The 19404-nt window shown below is 42.9% G+C and overlaps 1 protein-coding gene across 2 annotated transcripts in view; it reads right to left on the reverse strand.

The window, feature by feature from the left end:
* The window catches only part of Slc22a23 (solute carrier family 22 member 23), a 169539-nt gene that overhangs the window by 125609 nt on the left and 24526 nt on the right, over positions 1-19404 (reverse strand). For both annotated transcript variants that reach the window (XM_020183340.2, XM_074082980.1), the window contains exons 2-3: positions 8942-9045; positions 3148-3302 (exon numbers count right to left, since the gene is read on the reverse strand). In XM_020183340.2, coding sequence (XP_020038929.1) covers positions 3148-3302; positions 8942-9045 — 259 coding nt within the window. The remainder of the gene's footprint in view (positions 1-3147; positions 3303-8941; positions 9046-19404) is intronic.

Below are 19404 nucleotides of genomic sequence, written 5' to 3' on the forward strand. Positions count from 1 at the left end.
TGAATCTAACTAAGATATATTGTAAGCACTTTTGTAAATGTCACAATGTACCCCCAATAAAACAATATGTTAAGAAAAATTGAAAACAAATGAAAATGTAGCTTTCAAATAATGTCCCAAAGTTTTAAACTTTACTTACCCCTGTGACTCTGCTTATCAATAATTTCCTTCAAGTGAAACAAATTTTCATGTGTTATCTTAGCCCATATTCTGCTTGAGTATGAAATGCTAGCAAGCACACTAACTGGAAATTCATAGTCACCCTGTGCTATTGACTGGGAGCATCTCTTAACTTCTTGTCACCAGGTTCTGTATTCTCCCAAAACTGCCATGGATTCAGTGGTGGGCCACCCCAATCCATCCCATTCATATCCACCCCAAAACACCTGCCTATTATGATTTTAGTTCCTTTTTAAAATTCTCTCTTGCCAAGCATGGCTTTTTGGCCACCTCCCAACCAAATCTTCTGAATTTTCATTGTTTAAATATTTCCTCAATGAACACCAAGTCATCTTGCTTTATAATTATGCTATTACCCTGGATACTTTCACTGGTTGATACTTGGATATTTTCACTGCCATGGATTTACAATGGTGTTTGCATGCTATTCCCAATTCAAGAAAATGATCATTTTTAATACCTCATTCTATTGCATAAAGAATTTAAAGCTGCTGACACAAATACATACAATTATATGGCACAAATAACAGAGGTAGGAAAATGGGACTAAGAAGGACTTAAAGTAGGGACATTAAGATGAAAATAGGAGGAAGAGCTGGAGATATAGCTCAGTGGTAGGGTCCTTGCCTAACATGCACAAGGCCCTAGCTTTGGAGGGAGGGCAGAATTTAAAGCTATGTTGCCAGGCCTACACATGAATCACTACCATCAGTGTTTAGAAAGTTCTATCCCACCAGCCAAATCTGGCCCATTATCTCTTCTGTAAATAAAGTTTTATTGGAACATGGCCATGCCTATTGGTTTATATATTACAAATGGCTGTTTTTACACTATGACAGTAGAGTTGAGCAGCTTTGACTGTGTAGGCTACAAAGCCTAAGATATTTACTACCTGACCCTTTACATAAAAAGTGTGCAAATGCCCAGGTTGTAGGATCCTCTGCCTAGGATATAAAAGCAAAGTAATTTCCTAGGATAAACACTGTTTATAGAGCTCTGAAGTAGAAGAGAACTTTCCATGCTCAAGAGTTCTTTATGTAATCTAAAAGAAAGGACATCTTTAGTATCATTTTTATAGCAATAGGTTTCATAGGGTCAATAGCATGATAATGTCACAATACAAGTCAGTGAAACAATTCTATGTAAGGCTGAAACAGTGCAGTACAGATACAATTCACATCTGGTCTGGCTTAACTCAGGGATAGTCTTAGAAATGGCAAATGCCGCCCACATGTGCAAGCCTTCCACCTCCTTCCTCAGCCCTGGAAGACATGGCTAATGAACCCAGGTGGCTCTCTTCTGGAGCCCTTAATGTTCTCAGAAGTCTCCTAGTATTTTGTCAGCTTCAGCCAATCATTAGTACTTGGCATTCAAGATAAAACCAATATGCCATCTTTGCTGTAAGGCAATTTTCCCTGAACACTGTCAACAGGGGGTGGTGAAGCTGAGGTTATATACACTGTCTGCAACTTCCTGAAGCACAGACATTCTTTTTTTGTCCCCTTCAATGGCAGTCAACATGGAAGACCTGGATTGCTGATCTCCTGTGACAATAGAGCCTGGCAAGAATGGCTGCCTGGAGAGAAGATTCCAACAGGGTGTCTGAGAGTAAGGCTGGGCATCACTTCAGGAAAAGAGTTGGGAGTCTTCTCCTCTGCACAGGCCAACAGGGGCCAAGGCCACATCACAGGCATCTGATCTGGAAGTGTTATAGCCCCTGTTTTTTTTTTTTTCAAAGAAACAAAACCCCCAAACACAGTCACCTAGTCCCACTACCTTGTCACACATCTTGAAAGAACTCTCCAAGTGACAAGAGCTCCAAAATAACACAAACTGAAAAAGATAATTCATAACAAACTACAATTCAGTTAAATGCTAGAAGAGAATGGCAAAACCACCAACTATGGACTTGGAAGAACATACCTGTGACATTTTTCTATGTTCATTCCCTCCTTGAGGCTAAAATATTTTGGCATTGATTGATTATATTCCTAGTGAAATGAAAACTCAGTTATCTAAAGAAGTCCCTAATAAGCAAACTTAAAGAGAATTAGAAATATTCTTACTTTATCATGCTGGAAATGGCTACCTAACCTATAATATACCTGACTCCTACCCAAGTTGTCACAGAGAAAAAGACAAAACATGGCAAGTTATCATTCCCAACAGATCTTTCCACATGGTGACTGAAAAGCATAAGACTAGTAAATGAAACATCCACACTGGAAACTCTCCTTTTCCTTATGGGTATGTGGTTATCTTCCAGAAAATTAACTATAAGTAAATGAAGCATAACCACATTTACGGCAGAGATAATACAGGAAACAAACATGACAGATCAACAAAAGAACACTTTCTTCACCCTTTTAAAAAAGAGCAAATACTAGCAAATCTTGCCACTTATTCTTCCAGTACTAATGCTTAGGGTTCAATTCCACATCACTTGAGCCATTCCACCAGCAAGGGTTCAATTCCAGACCACTTAAGGTCACATCTGGGCACAAGAAAATGTGGAAAACTTGGACTTTGAATAGCTTTAGAGGGAAAAAATAGCCTAAAGTGTCAGTGAGAATGCAAGTCCAGACAACACCACCGTAATAGGTATATGGCATGCTCTTCTGGAGCCAAGTACTCAGATACCCAATTATGCGCTGAATGTGGAAGTTCATAGCATGTCAGTGCAGAAAATTCCAGAGGAAAGCAAAGGCCACTCCACATCAGCCCACTTCTCCAAGCCATTATGCAAACTTCATGTCCTCTGATGTGCCCAAGGTGCAGGAAATGATTAAGTGAACCCTGAACAGCATGGTTTCAAAAGGACCTTTCATACCACTGAGCCCTCTAAAGACTATGTTCCCAACAGATGCCACCCCGAGCCACCAGCATACACAGCATCCTTCCCAGAACCACACAGGTAATAATATTTTGGCTAATTTGTTAAGACTAGTTATGAATGTTCCTACTTACGTAATGCATACAAGGTGAGAATTATTCCAGCCAGGCAAAATCCTTCAAAGAACCTGAGTGTGCTGAACATTGTCACGTTCACTGACAGTGCCACAGTCAGTCCAAAGATCAGAATGAAGATGATGGAAAACAGCAATACAGGCCGCCGGCCGACCCTGCACATGGGGAGGGAAAAGGTCAGGAATCATCGTTAAATAAGATGGTGAGGCTAGATGCTGAAATGCAGTATCCAGCAGGTACTCAATATATGTTGAATGAGTATGGGCTAAATGTCTTCATACTATCTAGACCCACTTTCACTGGAGCATGGACTACTCACTAGGGGCAGAGAGGCCTTTGGGGGACATTTAGCCCAACCTTCTTGTTCTGAAGCTTTGAGCTTCAGGATAGAGAACTGAGATATGACCCTAATTCCTGTTGCTGAATCTGTTTCTGTGTATAAACATGGATGATTCAAGGCAAGAGGGACAAAATCAATAACACCTCCCTAAATACAAACCTTGACACACCCAGCATAAAACATCTTGAGAAACCACTGACCTTTGGAACTGGCCCGAAAGTCAACATGGGCATGGAAAGAAGCTACTTCCATTCTCCGAGTTGTTAGTTAAACCAGGTACCTGATCTCACACACAGCCGGTAGAGCTGCAATTTGTTTCAGCTACATAACAATAAGCAATTTGTAAGGGAGCACACCAAGCCAAAACAGCTTGAACTTTAAATAACTGGTATGGTTCTGACATGAGCTCACAAAGGAGCCCACCAGAAAGGATATCAGACACACAGAAGTCATGCGTCACACACAGGGCTGGCCAGAGCAGGACTGGTGACCACTAGGGGGCAATGTGCTGTGGGGGTAGTGAGGGGTGGTACACAACAAGAGGAAAATCATGAGTTCCCATCCCCCCATGCTAACCTTCCATCTTTCCCTTCATTAACTCATTAGAAATAAAACTGCAGTGATAACTCTCCATCAAACAAGTTAATATTTCACATGACTGGCTTGGGCTAGAAGCACAGCTCACAGAGAAATTAAGGCAGAGTAGATGCTACTTGCTAGGGGAAAAAAAAGGGAAAAAATTCCAGGCCTGGCACCTTAAACACCCCATAGGGTAGCTGAATGGCTAGAACAGTCCTAGACATATTTGTGATAAGGCACCAACATACAAGTGAAATACCCAGAAAAGGCAAATGTGGAAAAGCAGAGGTAGCTTCGTGGTTACTCAGGGCTGGGTAAAAATGGAGAGCGAATGTTTATGAATACATTTCCAGCATGCTCTTAAGGGTGATGGGAAGGGTCTAACCGTACAGTGGAGATGGTTGCACAGCTACAGACACATTAAAACTCACTGATTGTGCACTTTAAGTGGATGAATTTTATGGTATGTAAATTATCTCTCAATAAAGCCCTTTAAAAAAAGAGTAACACTTGGTAAGGCCTGTTCTTGCTGTACAAAGGGGATAGATGAAATTTTAAGAAAATGTGGGCCAGGCATGGTGGCTCACACCTATAATTCCAACTACTTGGGAGGCAGAGATGGGGAAGGTCACACAGTTAGAGGTTAACCTGAGCAAAAAGCTAGCAAGGTCCCATCTCAATCAATAAGCCAAGCATGGTGATACATTCCTGTCATCTCAGCTACACAGAAGGCCATAGAGAGGAGGATTACAGTCCAAGGCCAGCCCTGGGCAAAAAAACATGAGACCCAACTTGAAAAACAACTAAAGCAAAAAGAGAGCTGGGGGTGTGCTCAAATGGTAGAGGCCTGCTTAGCAAATGTGAAGCCCTAAGTTCAAACCCCAGTACTGTTAAAAAAAAAAAAATGGGGCAGAAACAACAGAACACCATTTTCTTTGGAACTTTCCAAGGTTCTGCCATTTCCATTAAACACTTCAGTTTTGTGAAACGAGGCCAAGGCTACGAGCTCAATCCATGTAAATGAATAATCTTGCCTAGAGACTTGTCTGATGCTGCTGTCATGAAGCTCTTTCCAGGAAAGACCTTAGTAAATGATTCTCATTAAATATGGCTCAGTTTTTCTCCTAAAACCAAGGAAAACAAACAAAAACCATTTTTATTGCCTTATATGTGCCTCAACTACAAAGTGGGGATAAGGTCTTATTTTGCAGAGCTACTGAGACTGTCTGTGAAGGGAGGTGACAGGCCTAAACACAGTGTCAGGCACAAAGTAGCTCGTTAATGGTTTAGCTCTCATCCTTCCTGCAGTCCTACAACCCTCACACCCACCAAACATGTTTGCCCTGTTCTGATACTTTTTAGAAAAGATTTGTGATTTTTTAAAAATATCTTGTAGAAACCATTCTAAGTCCTTCCCTCCCAACAGGTTGCTAAAACCATTAAGTAGCACTTATTATTGGGTGCATGGGTCACACAACATCTTTGAATCCAGAATCAACCACTTGAGAACTATGTGATCTTGGGAAGGGCCACGATAGTTCCAATGAACCTATTAAGGCCTATGTAACAGGGAGGGTGCCAAGTGTGGAAATGTGCGAGTGACTAAGCAAGTGTTCAGTGCATGCTAGTCATAGTCTTGGAGCTTTAGGATGAGCTGGCTTCCTAGAGCAGAATCCCCTTACAGCTGACTGACAGCAGAGGCTGATACCACTGCAGATCTGTCCAAGCAGAATAATGGCCTCAAAGATGTCTATATCCTAATCCTCAGAACCTGTGAATATTGTACCTTTTAGTGTAAGAGGGACACTGCAGATGTGACTAAGGTTAAGAACCTCAAGGGAACTTGAGAGAAGACAGGTGAGAAGGATCTGCCCACCCTCAGACCTGGCTCTGAAAATGGAGGAAGGGGCCTGGCTTAAGCCACAAAACGTGGTGGCCTACAGCAGCTAGAAAAGATGAGGAATTGACAGCCTTCCATAGCTTGCAGAAAGGAGCTTCCCTGCTGACACCCTGGCTTTACTCCAGTGAGACCCTTGTTGGGCTTATTAACTAACCACTAACTGTAAGATAATTAATTTGTGTGGCTAAAGCCACTGAGTATATAGTAATTTGTGACAACAGACACAAGAAATTGACATGGGGTCTCAGACAAGATGGGAATACAACCTGCAGGGGATAGTGTTCCAAGTTGCAGTGCCTAACAGCAGGGAATAGGGGGGACAAATAGTCACAACTCAGAGAAAGAGGTTATGGAGGAGCCAGATGGGCTGGCTGGCATTTCCAGCATTGTAGAGACCAATTTCCTGGGCTGTCTTTTCTCCCCTGAGGATCAGCAGCTTGTGTTCCCCACTGGCCACCAGGAGCCTGAGGGCCCGGAGTCCTCTGGTGCAGCCTGTGATTCTTTTTGTAAGAGTGTAGGCCATCCCACAAAAGAGCAAAGCCCGGAGGGGAAGGGAGTAGAGCCCCAGCCTGTGTATCTCCCAAGCATCTGAACTAACATGCTGTCTAACAGTGCTTCATGTATATCCCCAGACACAATCCAGGTTGAAGATGGAACTTTTAAAAGAGAGCAGCATATGACTTCAATTTTGATGTATGCTGGCTGCAATCTTAGAAAGCTTATCCTATGACTTGATCAACTTTCCCATGTAGACATGAACCCAGGCTACCAGCTATAAAGGCCGGAATTCCCTTAAATGGGCTTGTTTCCTTTTAAGCAAGACTCAAGCAGGGAATAAAACACAAAAAACTATGAAAACAATGAGGTTGGAAAACACCAAACTTCCACACTGAAACAGAAGTCCGTTCAAAATGCCCAAAAAGCCACCTCTCAGGCAGCTCCCTGACTCCCTGGCCATGCCTACCTGCCCATCCCATTTTGACCCTTCCAGTATCAGGCTTCTGAATGATTACTCAGAGAGTGAGACCCGAACTCTTTAGCCTTCTATCCCCAAGCCTGGTGTGTGGTTAGGGAGGCATACAGGTTGCAAGAACCTTGAAGCAACTTCCACCTCACAGACAGATTAATAAAAACCCACATTTACTTTTCTACTAAACCACTCATTAAATAAGTACACTACAAGCTCCATCAAGTCTTCATGTTCATGAAGAAGGTGACATGGGTTTTGTTAGTATATATATATTCCTAACTTATTTCAAAACAGATTTCTGGGAAGTAGTAGCTTTTAGGCCAGTATAGCTCATGCTCAAAATCTATGAGTCCAAGCATTTGGTTAAACAAAAACCTATCCCATAGCCTCAACAACAAAACAAAACAAAAAAGGAGCCCCCAGCATAGGTCTCCAGATATCACTGACAGATTTTCTTTTTCTGCTTGCAGGGAACATGTGCATACAAAGCATTTACAAATGATGAGGCAGCAGATTTCTGAGGACACAGGGAGCCACATTGTATGTTGGCACAGGAACTCCCAAGCAGACACTAGATTTAGAAGGAAACTTCCACAACTTTATAGTGGCCTCAGAGTCCTCTGCTGCTCTCCCCACTGCCTTGGCTCTTAGCCTGGTCCTCAGCTAAGTGGCGTACAAAAGGCATCACTAAGACACATACAATTGTCCCATATCATTCTTGGCCTTTATTATGTCAACAGGACCAAAATGTGCTGATTCACACACAAAAAAACAACCCCTTTAAAAGAGTGGAAAGGGGAGCAATCTACCACACTTCTGTCCCTGAGCAGTCCATTAGACTGTGCAATTGTTTCTCTGTTTGGACAAGGAACTGCAGGGCCCTTGTTACCACAGAACTCCTTATATAAAAGTATTGGGGCACACTGGTGAAGAGGCAGGCTCTGGGCTGAGTGGCCTGGTGTTGAGTCCTGGTTCTCCAGCTTAAAGCCCAGAGAACTTGGGGATCAACTTAAACTTCTGTGCTCTACTCCTTCAATGATGCAACAGAGGTCATAATGGCACCTGTCTAACAGGGTTGCTGTGAGTATGAGAAATTTCAATGCATGGGAATATTTGGCACCATGCCTGGTACATGGTAATCAGTAAGCCTTAGGTGCTAATGTGTCATCATCACTATCATCATTAATAACTCTCAATTTTCCCCTCTTGATCTCTAACCCACCAACCTCATCACTTCATCTCAACCACACACTTTTTTCTAGGTTCCTACTGAAAACATATTTATTCTCACTTCTAATCACTACCCTTCCACTGTCTTTAACAGCCATCCATTATCCAAATGTTATCTTTCAACATCTTCCTCCCCGTGCACCTCCACAGAGGCATCTCCTGGTCAAACCCAGGACTATCTTTGAAATGTGTGTGACATTTTGAGGTGCTGATCAGTGCTGTTTTACCCAATTGGTTCACATGGGTGAAGGGTCTCTAGCTCTTCCCTGGTGTTTTATCTTTTACTTTTTTGAGATAGGGTTTCTCTATGTTGCTCAGGTTGTCCTCAACTCCTGGGCTCAAGCAGTCTTCTGCCAGAGCTTCCCAAGTAGCACAGACTATAGTTGTATACCACTGTGCCAGGCTCCCCTTACCCATTTTTTGATGAGTCTTGTACATAACCACTCCATGCTCAGCCCATAGAGTCCTGTACCTACATCCTCAAGTTCTTCCTAATAAACATCAAATGTCAATAGAAGACTGCAGGCTTGCTAGATTCTAGCAGCTGAAAAACTGTGTGATTTTTAATTCTTATTCCCATAATAATCTGTTTTGTGCACTGGCCAATTCTTTTAGCTCTGCATTCTCCAAGTGGCTGCTTCTGCTTTCTGTTCTGCCATCAGCACCAGGCAGAGAAAAGGCCTAGTAATAGTCTGCTAACACTGATCACTTCTCTTTAGCCAGCAAAGTCGTGCTGTGGCTTCCAAAGGTCTGTGAGGGGCACATTGGTACTCACCAGTCAGCAATGCATCCAGTTATTAGGTAGCCAAAGATTAATCCAACCAGTAAGGAGAACTTAGCGATATGGACCTTCCAGGCATTATCACACACAAGATCCCACTAGAGAGGGGCAAATAGAAAATAAATCAGAGAGACACATACACAGAGCTAGTTGTACTCATTCACAAGGGCAATACAATAACCTTGCAAGGGGCACAGCCCTGTTATTAGGGCCGTGTTGCATAAACCATTAAGAGTCTCGTCAATGGTTTTGAAAATCCAATGAGAAAAATAATTTTTCCACAAAAGGAATGCAAAGCTTTAATATGAATAGATTTCCTAAATCTGCAAGGATGGAATCTAGGGATGCGTGTTCCACAGGAGCCAGAGGGAGAGGGAGAGGGATGGGGTGCCTCTGACAACCAATACTCCCTCATCCAGCACAGCTGCTTACAACCACCAGGAGATGGTTAGGCCCTGCAAACTTTCTCCACAGGATATTATAAAAACATAGGGAATTAAAAAGTTACTTTTGCATTTTCACCCCCCAACACTCCTCAAACTGTACTCTTAAAAATAAGGGCAGGAGTTAATAGTGAATGTTGAAATATGAGCTTTAACTAAACAATCTTATCTTTTCCTTATAAATGCTCTTGAGTTTTCCTATATTCTACAGTGATATTAACTGTGCTGCTTGGACAGAAGGCCAATCAATGAGTAAATACAGCACTTGGTCTGTTTTATACAATTAAGTTTTATTATTTAATAAGGAAAATAAAAACAATCCTCTAATTTTTCTCTTCTCCATTTGCAAAAGCAGGAGAGAAACCCATATTTATTCCCTGTAAGCAATATGTCCCCAAGGTGGATACAGCACAGAGTCCACACAGTTTCCCTCTGAGTGAGGGGCAAATAAACAGGTCCCTGGGGCGGGGGCTCACTATGAAGACTGCAGCGCCCCACCCCTAGCGGTATCTATAGATGCCCTCCTGCTGGGGTGAGAAGTTGGCTAATGCTTCCAGTTTGGGGCCCTCAACTCCACGTCAGTGGTGGCCAAGGGGTGAGGTGGCAATCGCAGCTGAGATAAGCCCCATATTGCAGGGATTTGGGGAATGCCAGAGCAAGACGTGTTCTAGAAACAGAGACAGGAAGGGTAAGGATGTAGGGTGGAAGGTATAGATTGGGACCAAATCTTAGCTCCATCTGCTTAGATGTCTCCCACCTTGAGGCCTGAGTGTAATGTGGAGGATCCTTGTAAGCTCAGGCCTTGCCTGTTTCCAAACTTCTGAAGAGCCCAATGGACCTAGGGTCCATAGTTGTGGTTCTCAGCACCAGTAGGGTTTAGAGAAAGTCAAGATCTGCTTAGTAGTTGTAAAAGAAGGCACCAGGCCTAGCCACCTGTCACATTGTTCTCTCTTCTGCACTTCTGTTATGCCCACTGATGCCCACACACGGGCTGAGTTTCCAAAGACCTGGGGAGACTGACTTACTCATCTATCATGTCTGGCTCCAGCTAGTCTGCATGGCCAGGCTGGGGAAGGAGGGGAGTGAGGGGCCACAGGAGGGTCTGGCTAACAAAAGATGGTCAGGGGCTTGTTGCTGTGGAAGGCACTGCTAGCTGGCAGAGGCTTACTCAAGAGCTAAGAACAGGCATTCTTTAGAAGGCTTCAGAAGGCTAACCTCCTTCTATGACAACTCCTGTGGTCTCAAGATGCTCCAGAACCACAGGGACCACAGGCAATGAGCAAGAAAGGCAAAACTCCTGGGCCCCACCTCAAATGCACTGAATGAGAACTTCTGCAGTTAAACATAGCAGTGTGGTTTAACAAGCCACCCAGGTGATCCCAAGCACCCTGGCAGACTGAGAACCTCCAGGTAATCCTACCCTACCTTTTCCCTGCCTGTAGAACCCAGGCTGGGTTCAATCAACTCCCAAGAATAAGAATAAGCTAAAACACTGCATGAAGCTGGCTACTTCTTTCTACTGTGAGACAGGATTGGAGAGCTTGAAGATGGTTTAAGGGAGTTCTTGAAGGCAAGCCTGGAAAGCCAACTGTATATGCAGTTTCTAGTAGAAAATGTATTTTAATAGTAATTACCTTTTAGCATGCAACTATTTCTAACTTTAGGAATGCAGGGTTTTTGCCTTAAAATGTGGGTGGTAATATTATCACAAACTGTGTGTGTGTGTGTGCGCGCGTGCATTCTGCATACCCAGGTTGGCTTACACACCTGTGACCGTTCCTCTCCCAGGTACATTGCACCTGCATGAACCTCAATCTGGCACATCCTTGGCAATGGAGGAGCTAGCTTGACCCCAAGGAGGACCGTACCACCTGCCACCTTTATCATTCACTCTGCTTTCAAATGCTTTCATGTCTCCACCCAGACTTCCCAGTGATGAGTTTCTTTGAAGTTAAATGATGCAAAGGAGTACTCCAACATCAGGCTTATATTAAGAGTCCAGGAGACAAGAGATTTTAATAAAAGCACTCAGCAGAGTGGAGAAAATAGCCTCTACTGTTGTGAACTCAGCCACCTGAACAATTACTGCACCTGGCCTTGGGCAGCCACAACCCAATTTAGTTGCTACCTAATAAGTTTGGTGGCTACCTCAATGTGACCCCTATCAATTAACAATGCTACAGTGGAAAATTAAAATAGCAGAGGAAGATTGAGCAACCCACATGGCCAGTTGGAAAGGAAGCCTGCGTATAAGTATTGACTGGCTCCACAGATCTCAGTCTGTGGGCACCAACCACCCTGGGTGGAGGGGCCAGGAACCCAGGGCCAGGCAGCCACCTCCTGCTTTACACCCTCCTCAGTCACACACAAGATGACAATATATCTGAGTCAACAGCAGACATCTGGGAGGCCCCAGCAGGCTAAGCAAGATAAGGGTTGCTCATGCCTGGGGATCTGCCTGAAACAACACCCGCTGGATCCTAGGGGCCTAACCTGGAGGCACATTCCTTTCAGCTGGGGGAAGAGGAGGCTGGGGGGAATCCACTGAGCTGGCTCCCTTGTTTAACTTTTGGTACTGACAAAAATGTACCAGGAAAATAAAACATGCCCCGGCACCATGTTATCTCTTAGAGAATCCACCTAAAGAATTTCAGAAGTATGAGGAAACTTTCAGATCACCTGACTCTTATTTGTTCACATTGCTATAGATAAGATGTGGCAGCTGGTCATTCAGGAAGCAAAGAGTATGTAAGCTTTTAAGATTTTTTTAAAAAGTCTGTCAAGGGTGATGTCTTAAAAGGGGTTTAATGTAATGGGTTTTGTCTCCAATACTATCCTGGTTACCTCCCTCTTCTTACCCTCTCTTCTCATCCAACTAATCACCAAGTGCAGCAGATTCCACCATTCAAATGTCTCCTGACCATATCACTCCCATGCTACATCACTGTTACGGACAACTAACTTCTAGGCCTGTGCTTCTAGCCTCCTTCTGGTGTGTGTTCCTGTAGTACAGGCCTAAAAGGCTAAAATAGTAATTCCCAGACTCCCTTACAAGGTTTCAAATAGGATTTTTTTTTTGATGGTACTAGAGTTTGAACTCAGGGCCTTGTGCTTGCTAAGCAGATGCTCTACCACCACCTACCTATACCACCCACCAAGCTGGGATTGCAGGAGTGAGACACCATCCCCATTTTGTTGTTTGAGACTGGGGGAGGGAGATCTTCCTAACTTTTTGCCTAGACTGGACTTGAACCATGATCTTCTGCCTCCCAAGCAGCTGGGAATATAGGTGTAAGCCACTGCATCTGGCCCTTCAAATATGATTTAGAGTCTGCTAATAAAATTCACATCCTGAAGCAACACTTAATGTGTATCCTCGTTCTGTTTCTGGGCTGACTGGAATGGGCAAGAGTGCGAAGAGGGGGTAAATTGGACAATCTTTCTGCTGGTCAGCTCTGACATGGACTGGGTGGGCCTGGAGCCAACAGTGGCTAAGCAAATGTGATCCTGGAGTCAGACCTGGGATAACGACTTCCAAACTCCCAGGCTCTCAACTGAGACACTGGGCAGGCTGGTCCTAGGATGCTGTGCTGCAAGTCCTTCCAGAAGCCCAGCCTACAGCTGCTCCAGCAATTTAGCAAGCATGGCTTCCCCGCACACAATCCCTGACTCCTGAAACACCCTGAGCAGTTTCTGATATTCGCAAACTTAACCTCATTCCCTAAATAAATTTCCTCGGGACGTAGTTTGTGGGGCAAAATGTGGGTCCGGTTGGCACTCTTGCCCTCTGAAGTAACTCAAGAGTATCCTTCCATGAAGACTACCTCCGTTGCCTAGAGAACAATGGGAGCAATCCTTTAATGAAGCGTGTTAACACTCACCAGCAGGTTAAACAGGACCATAAAAGCTTCATGTCATAGCCCAATTTCGTAACCCTGGCCTCCTCCTCTGCCATTATTCTCCCATCAGGAGCATTCTATGGTGGACCCAGACCAATGACAAGATAATTGACCCTATGACGTGCATCTGTGTCTCACACACCATCTGCTAGCTGCTACCTGTTCTGTTTTTAAAAAAACACAGATGTTGTGTGCGCAGAGAAAATCAGAAGACATTCCAAAACATCAAAAGGTAAAGAATTATTAAGACTGAGTTTTATTTTCCAATTTATACTTTTCTTGACATTTTCAAACCTACAATTAATCTGTAAACTCTACAATGTGAGGAAAAAATCCCAAAGGTGGTGGTAAAGGTAAGACAAAACCATTTAAAAACAAACCAGTGAAGAAATGTTTGTTCTCTTCCTCTGTTCAGGAATATGTATACAATCTAAAAAATAAAATCTACAGAAAGCTTGTTTTGAAAACATTTTTGCTTGAAATGAGTGTTAACTAAGAATTTTTAAAATTAGAGCCAGGTGTACTAGCAGGTGCCTGTGGCCCTTGTTACTATGAGTCTGAGGCTAGAGGATCCCTTGAAACTGGGAGTTTAAGGGCATCCAAGGGCACACAAGGAGGCCCCCATCTTAAAATAAACCTTTTAAAAGGAAGAAAAGAAAGTGGTTTGGAACAAACCATGTCTTCATAGCCCAAAGTTTACTTATGCTACCACTCACTAACGCAAAAAGTGTTTTTTAAGGAACTGAATGTAAACTTTCCCCAAAATTTCAACTTCTGAAGTGGAGATCCCCATCTGTGCGCTTGTTCCCATCAGCAAACCACGAAGGTTTTCCAGTCACTGTGCAAGCTGCCAGTTCTAACTCGGACCATAGTCAATTGACATAAAAAGAAGTGCTTCAGTTCCATATTACAAAGAGGATAGCACTGCTTAAAATTTCAAAGGCTTAAATGAAACAAAATTCCCAACTGGGTTGCAGGAATGTAGAGAAATGTGAGGTCAGCACTTTTTTCACTCTAAAATGGTATTTCAGCAGGCTCTCATGAACCAGTGTTTTATACACGATGGGTTTGCTATGCTCTGCAGTTTTTTAACAAGGGGCAATAAAAATGGCAAGAACAAATGGACAGATACACACTCTCCTGGAAGATGACTTGCAGATGAACAGAAGAGGCCACCTCCATGCACTGGCTTCTCAACATATGAGCAGCCTACGACATGCTGGGGTTTTCAGTATTTTAATTCCAGCAGTATATAGAGTCTGTTTTCCTAAAAGACTTCATCAAAATTCAAGATAGACTGCATGACTTGAAATCTCAAATTGCTCTCTGCTTTCTGTCTCTAAGCTCATCCTCCAATTTTAGGAGACTCACTGTCAACAGTAGCCAACACAGTGCCAATTACAGCTGGCATCCTTGCAAACTTCCTCAGATGATACCATAAACACCCTTGGCCAGATACTCTGGGGGGAAGGTTTTTGTTTTTTTAGTTTTAGTTCTCTGGTTTTTTGTTAATTACTGCTACAATTGCTCCTCAACTTTTGTTCTTTTCTAACCCAGTGCCAAAAGAAAAACCATGGCCTGTTGAAAGAAACTCGCAAAATCAATTGCAAGCCTATCCATGCTGGAGGGGACACCCTGCAGCAAACCTGCATTCCAGTCTCCAGCAGGGAACCCACTCCACAGTCACAGTTCAGTCTGTCCAACTTCTTCACTTCCCCACTGTCCTGCTTTTATGGCTCATGCAGTAATTTTGGATTCATTCTAAACCCTGAATGTGGACCTATCTTTGTCTCATTTTCTCCAAATGAAATTCCTACTGCTTGCTTCCCTTCTCTGCCAGTGTGCTGGGGTTGGAGAAGTGCAAACTGCAAAGCTTCACTTACGACACTGGGCTTTACTGATTCTCACTAAATCTGACCCTTTCATAGGGCTGGAGATATACAATGCATTCCAGGAGAACTTCAAAGGAAAAGAGAAAAATAACCACCTGAACATGCTCTCAGTTGAGTTCTAGGATTATCTCTGGGAAAACATACAGGGAGTCTCTTTCCTTTACCTTTTGTTAAATGAAATAAGGATGTGTATCATACTTAGCAGAGGTCTGCACTGTTGAATGTCCCTAATCGTTTGGTACAGTCCTCTATGCATTTGGTAAAGTTAAATAGATACCTACAAGGATATCTTCTATCAACCAAAACCTTTAAGAATTTGCCCAAATCTGCAATGTTTATTTTACTGGTGACCCTCACCTGCTTAGAGCAAGTTGTATGAAAAGATGTATGAGAGGGAGGTAGAGAGGAAGAAGGATAGGGTAAAAGAGGAGAGGAGAGGATCTGAGAGGAGAGAGGAGAGGAATGGGGAAGGGGAGGGAGGGGAGTGGAAGACAGGGGAGAGAAGGGGGAGGAGAGAAACCCCACAGAGCTCTAAGCAACAAAAAGAGTATCAAAGCCCTTCATGAAATAAACACATAATAATTTCTATTCAGTAAGGAACACCATTTGCTTGAGAAATTCAAGCATCATTTCCTATGTTACTAGAGAATATCTTACAGTATAAGAGAGCATGAAGGAAACTGGACTACTACAGCATTAACACTGAAGCTGTGCCCAGTGGGTGGGGAACTTCTGACAGGTATCAGGAAATCCTCAGAATGAGAAGAATTTAATGACCCAGTGATAGCCATGGAGAGAACTTGGAGGTAGAAGGAGGATCACCTTTGCCTGAAAATGAACACCCCCACAGCCTCCCACTGCCACAGGCTATGGTCCTGCTGTAACATGGTCCTGTTACATTCCCCGAGTCACTGAGTCACTCCACCTCCTATTTACAAGTCTGCACCCCTCCCATCACCACCCCCTGCTGACAAACCCTGCCTGGCCAGAGGTGTGCCCAAGTACTCGCTAACTCCCCCAAAGCCTCAGGCCCTTCTCAAGGTTACTGTCCCACTCTCAACCCCGTGACACCCATACTTCTTTCCACCCTGACTTTCCTGGCTCAATGCCTACTTCAAAGGATGAGACCCATTCCAACCAAAATTGCCAAACACTTACACCACTTGTGGGCAAAAGCAGATGAACTTTCTGCATGGCCTTCATTTTTTCCTTTCCATGAGCTTGTATTATTTTGGTAAGCCACAATCAAGTGAAAAAGAAAAAGGGGTGTGAAATTACAAATGTATAAACGGATACAGTTGCTTATTCCTAACAAGTTTAATGAACTCAATTGAGGGGTTTCCTCCCCCAAGCTCAATCAGGACCCCTTCTCTGTGCTCCTATCGTATGCTGTACTCGTGATAAACACCCAGACTATCAAACTACTATAATTACCTGTTTACAAGTCCTTCTTCCATAGCCTAGGGGTTCATAAACTATAATCCACAGGCCAAATATGGCCCTGCACCTGTTTTTGTAAATAAGGTTATATTGGCTCACAGCTACACATCATTTACGTTTTATCTGTGGCTGCTCATCCGCTACAATGGCAGACTTGAGCGGTGGTAACAAATACCACACGGCTCACAAAGCCAAAGATATTTACTGTTGGGCCAGTGCCTGCACTAACTGTGAGCTTCTCAAAGACAGGAACCATGTGTTTTTCTCTATGGTAGCACCTAAACTGGAGGCAGGGAGACACAAAGGTACATGTCATGCAGAAGCTACAGTCAGAGTGCCCAGTCTGTGCTCGCCGTGCCATGCTATTTATCTTCTTGATCCTTTTATTCCTCATTACTTCTTCAAATAGAATTTAATTTAAATAATTAACACGTGATTATTACACAACATTTATGTCTGAAGTGTAGTTTTTAAATGCTTCTGTCCAACTCTTCACTGAGTGATTTTCCTCAGGATGAGATATTTCTATTTTTTTTTAATTAAAACTAATAGAAAATTGGATATATGAGAAATTTATTTAAAACATGAAGAATTCTCTTTTAATAGAACACATCTATTACATAAATTAAGTATTGTTGTAGAACAAAGGAAACTAAGTTTAGATAAGAATCTATTGTGGGCTAGTCACTCTGTGAGCTGCTTGGACTACACACTCTCACTCCATCACTATCACAGACTTCTCACTCTCACCAGTGTGGCCATTTTACGGATGAGGATGTCAAGGCTGAGAGAGGTAAAGCAACTACTCCAAGATCAAATGGCTCTGAAGCAGATTATAAACATGTGTTCTTCCCCCCCAAAAAACTGAAAGAAGTCAACTTAATTCCTGAAAACAAAATCAACTCTCTGCTGTATGGCATGGGTTTATAGAATTTGTCCTGCCAGGTATTCAATAAACTTCACGTACAAAGAAGCAAACGTTGTAGTGAAAACACAACAGGCTTTGGTGACGAACAACAAGCAATCTGTGAAGTGTGTATGGACAGTGGGCATTCAGTAAATGGCAGCTATTAAAAACATTAGGCTGGAGAGAGCACTTGCCTCGCTAGTGCAAGGCCCTGAGTTCCATCCCTAGTAATATTAATACATACATGAATGAATGAATGAATGAACAAATGAACAAATGAATAAATACATAAATAATATTGTAGTACAGGTCAAGCATCTCTAATTTGAAAATCCAAAGTCTGAACTGTTCCAAAATCTAAGCACCAACATGAAATCAGAGTGAAAACTTCCACACCTGACATCATGTGACATGTGTTCAATTACCTTCAGGTAGGACTGGAGGTGTGCCTCAAGTTGTAACAGCACCTGCTTAGCAAGCACAAAGCCCTGAGTTCAAACCCCAGTATCACCAAAAAAAAAAATAATAATAATTTAATTTGACTCTGCATTACTTTCATTGTGCACATGTATGGAATTGTCACAATGAAATCCCCTTGTATTATTAATGTAGGATACTTCAAAACAAAATTTAAAAATTAAAAAAAAAATAATCACCTTCAGGTTATATTGGGTAAGACGCAAATTCAACAAAAATGAATCTAATGTTCAGATTTGGGTCCCATCCCCAAGATAGCTCCTTTGAAATATGCAGGTATTCTAGACTCCAAAACCCCAAAATCCAAAAACACTCAGGTCCCAAGCATTTTGGATAAAGCATACTCAACCTCTATCAGTTTTAGTACTGAGGTGCTAGAAAAACTCATTGTACGACTTCCTAAGTTTTAAAATTAATCTGAAGCCCAGAGGGGTGCAGTGGCTTGCTCAAAATATAAAAGCTTGTAGCCTTGCCAGACATGGGCAGCGCCCTGTTTCCTCAGCTGCAGGTGCTCTTGACCAGCTGTTGTGGAAAACATCCTTTTCCAGTAGGTTGACCCAACACACCAGGAAGCAGGTTGCCACAGCAAACTCCACAGGTCAGTTACTGTTGAGCAGAGTCAGCTCCTAATCTAATGGCCATCAAACCAGCACCCCCTGTATTCAAATCCAAAACCCTTACTACATTAAGGATTAAGCAAATAATAACTCAACACTTTAATCGAAACCAACTTAGGCTTCCTGCCAAACAGTCACTTTTTTAAAGACATGATTCATAGTGGTGAAGAAGGTCAACCAGTTTTCCTCCTGTTTCAACACTGGTCTCACCATCTTGGAAAGGAATATGATTGGTTTACATGCAATGCAAGTTTGGACTTTTTGCCTTGTCTGGCTCAAAGTGGAAGCCAGTAAAACTATAGATTTAAATGACCACCTTTTACATGAAGACAACAGACAACACCAGTCCTTGACAAATAAGCTCCACAAACCTGAGTCTGCTCCTGGCCCACAGGTGCCCAAAGGTACACAACTCAACCAGCAGTCTAACTAGAGTTTCAAATTCTTACTGATCACGTCTTTGTCCAAACAAAAGTTCCACTTGGGCTGGGCTATAGCTAACCCCAATCTCTGAGGAAGAGACATTGTGATTAAAAAAAAAAAAGACAACAAACAAACCAAAAACCACCCACAAAGGGCTAGGAATTCAAGAGTAAGCTAGGGTCTAAGCCCAGTTTAAACCTGACCATCAAGAGTAGCTGGGACTCCTGGTAACAGCATGGATTTGGAACCCAAGGAACCAGTGTCCCCACTCTAGTTCTGCTCTGAGATCATCATGTAACACTGGCTAATTATTTCACCTTGTGGGGGCTCCATTGCAACATCTATGATATAGGAGTCAC

Source organism: Castor canadensis, chromosome 8, assembly GCF_047511655.1.
Source record: "Castor canadensis chromosome 8, mCasCan1.hap1v2, whole genome shotgun sequence".
NCBI lineage: Eukaryota > Metazoa > Chordata > Mammalia > Rodentia > Castoridae > Castor > Castor canadensis.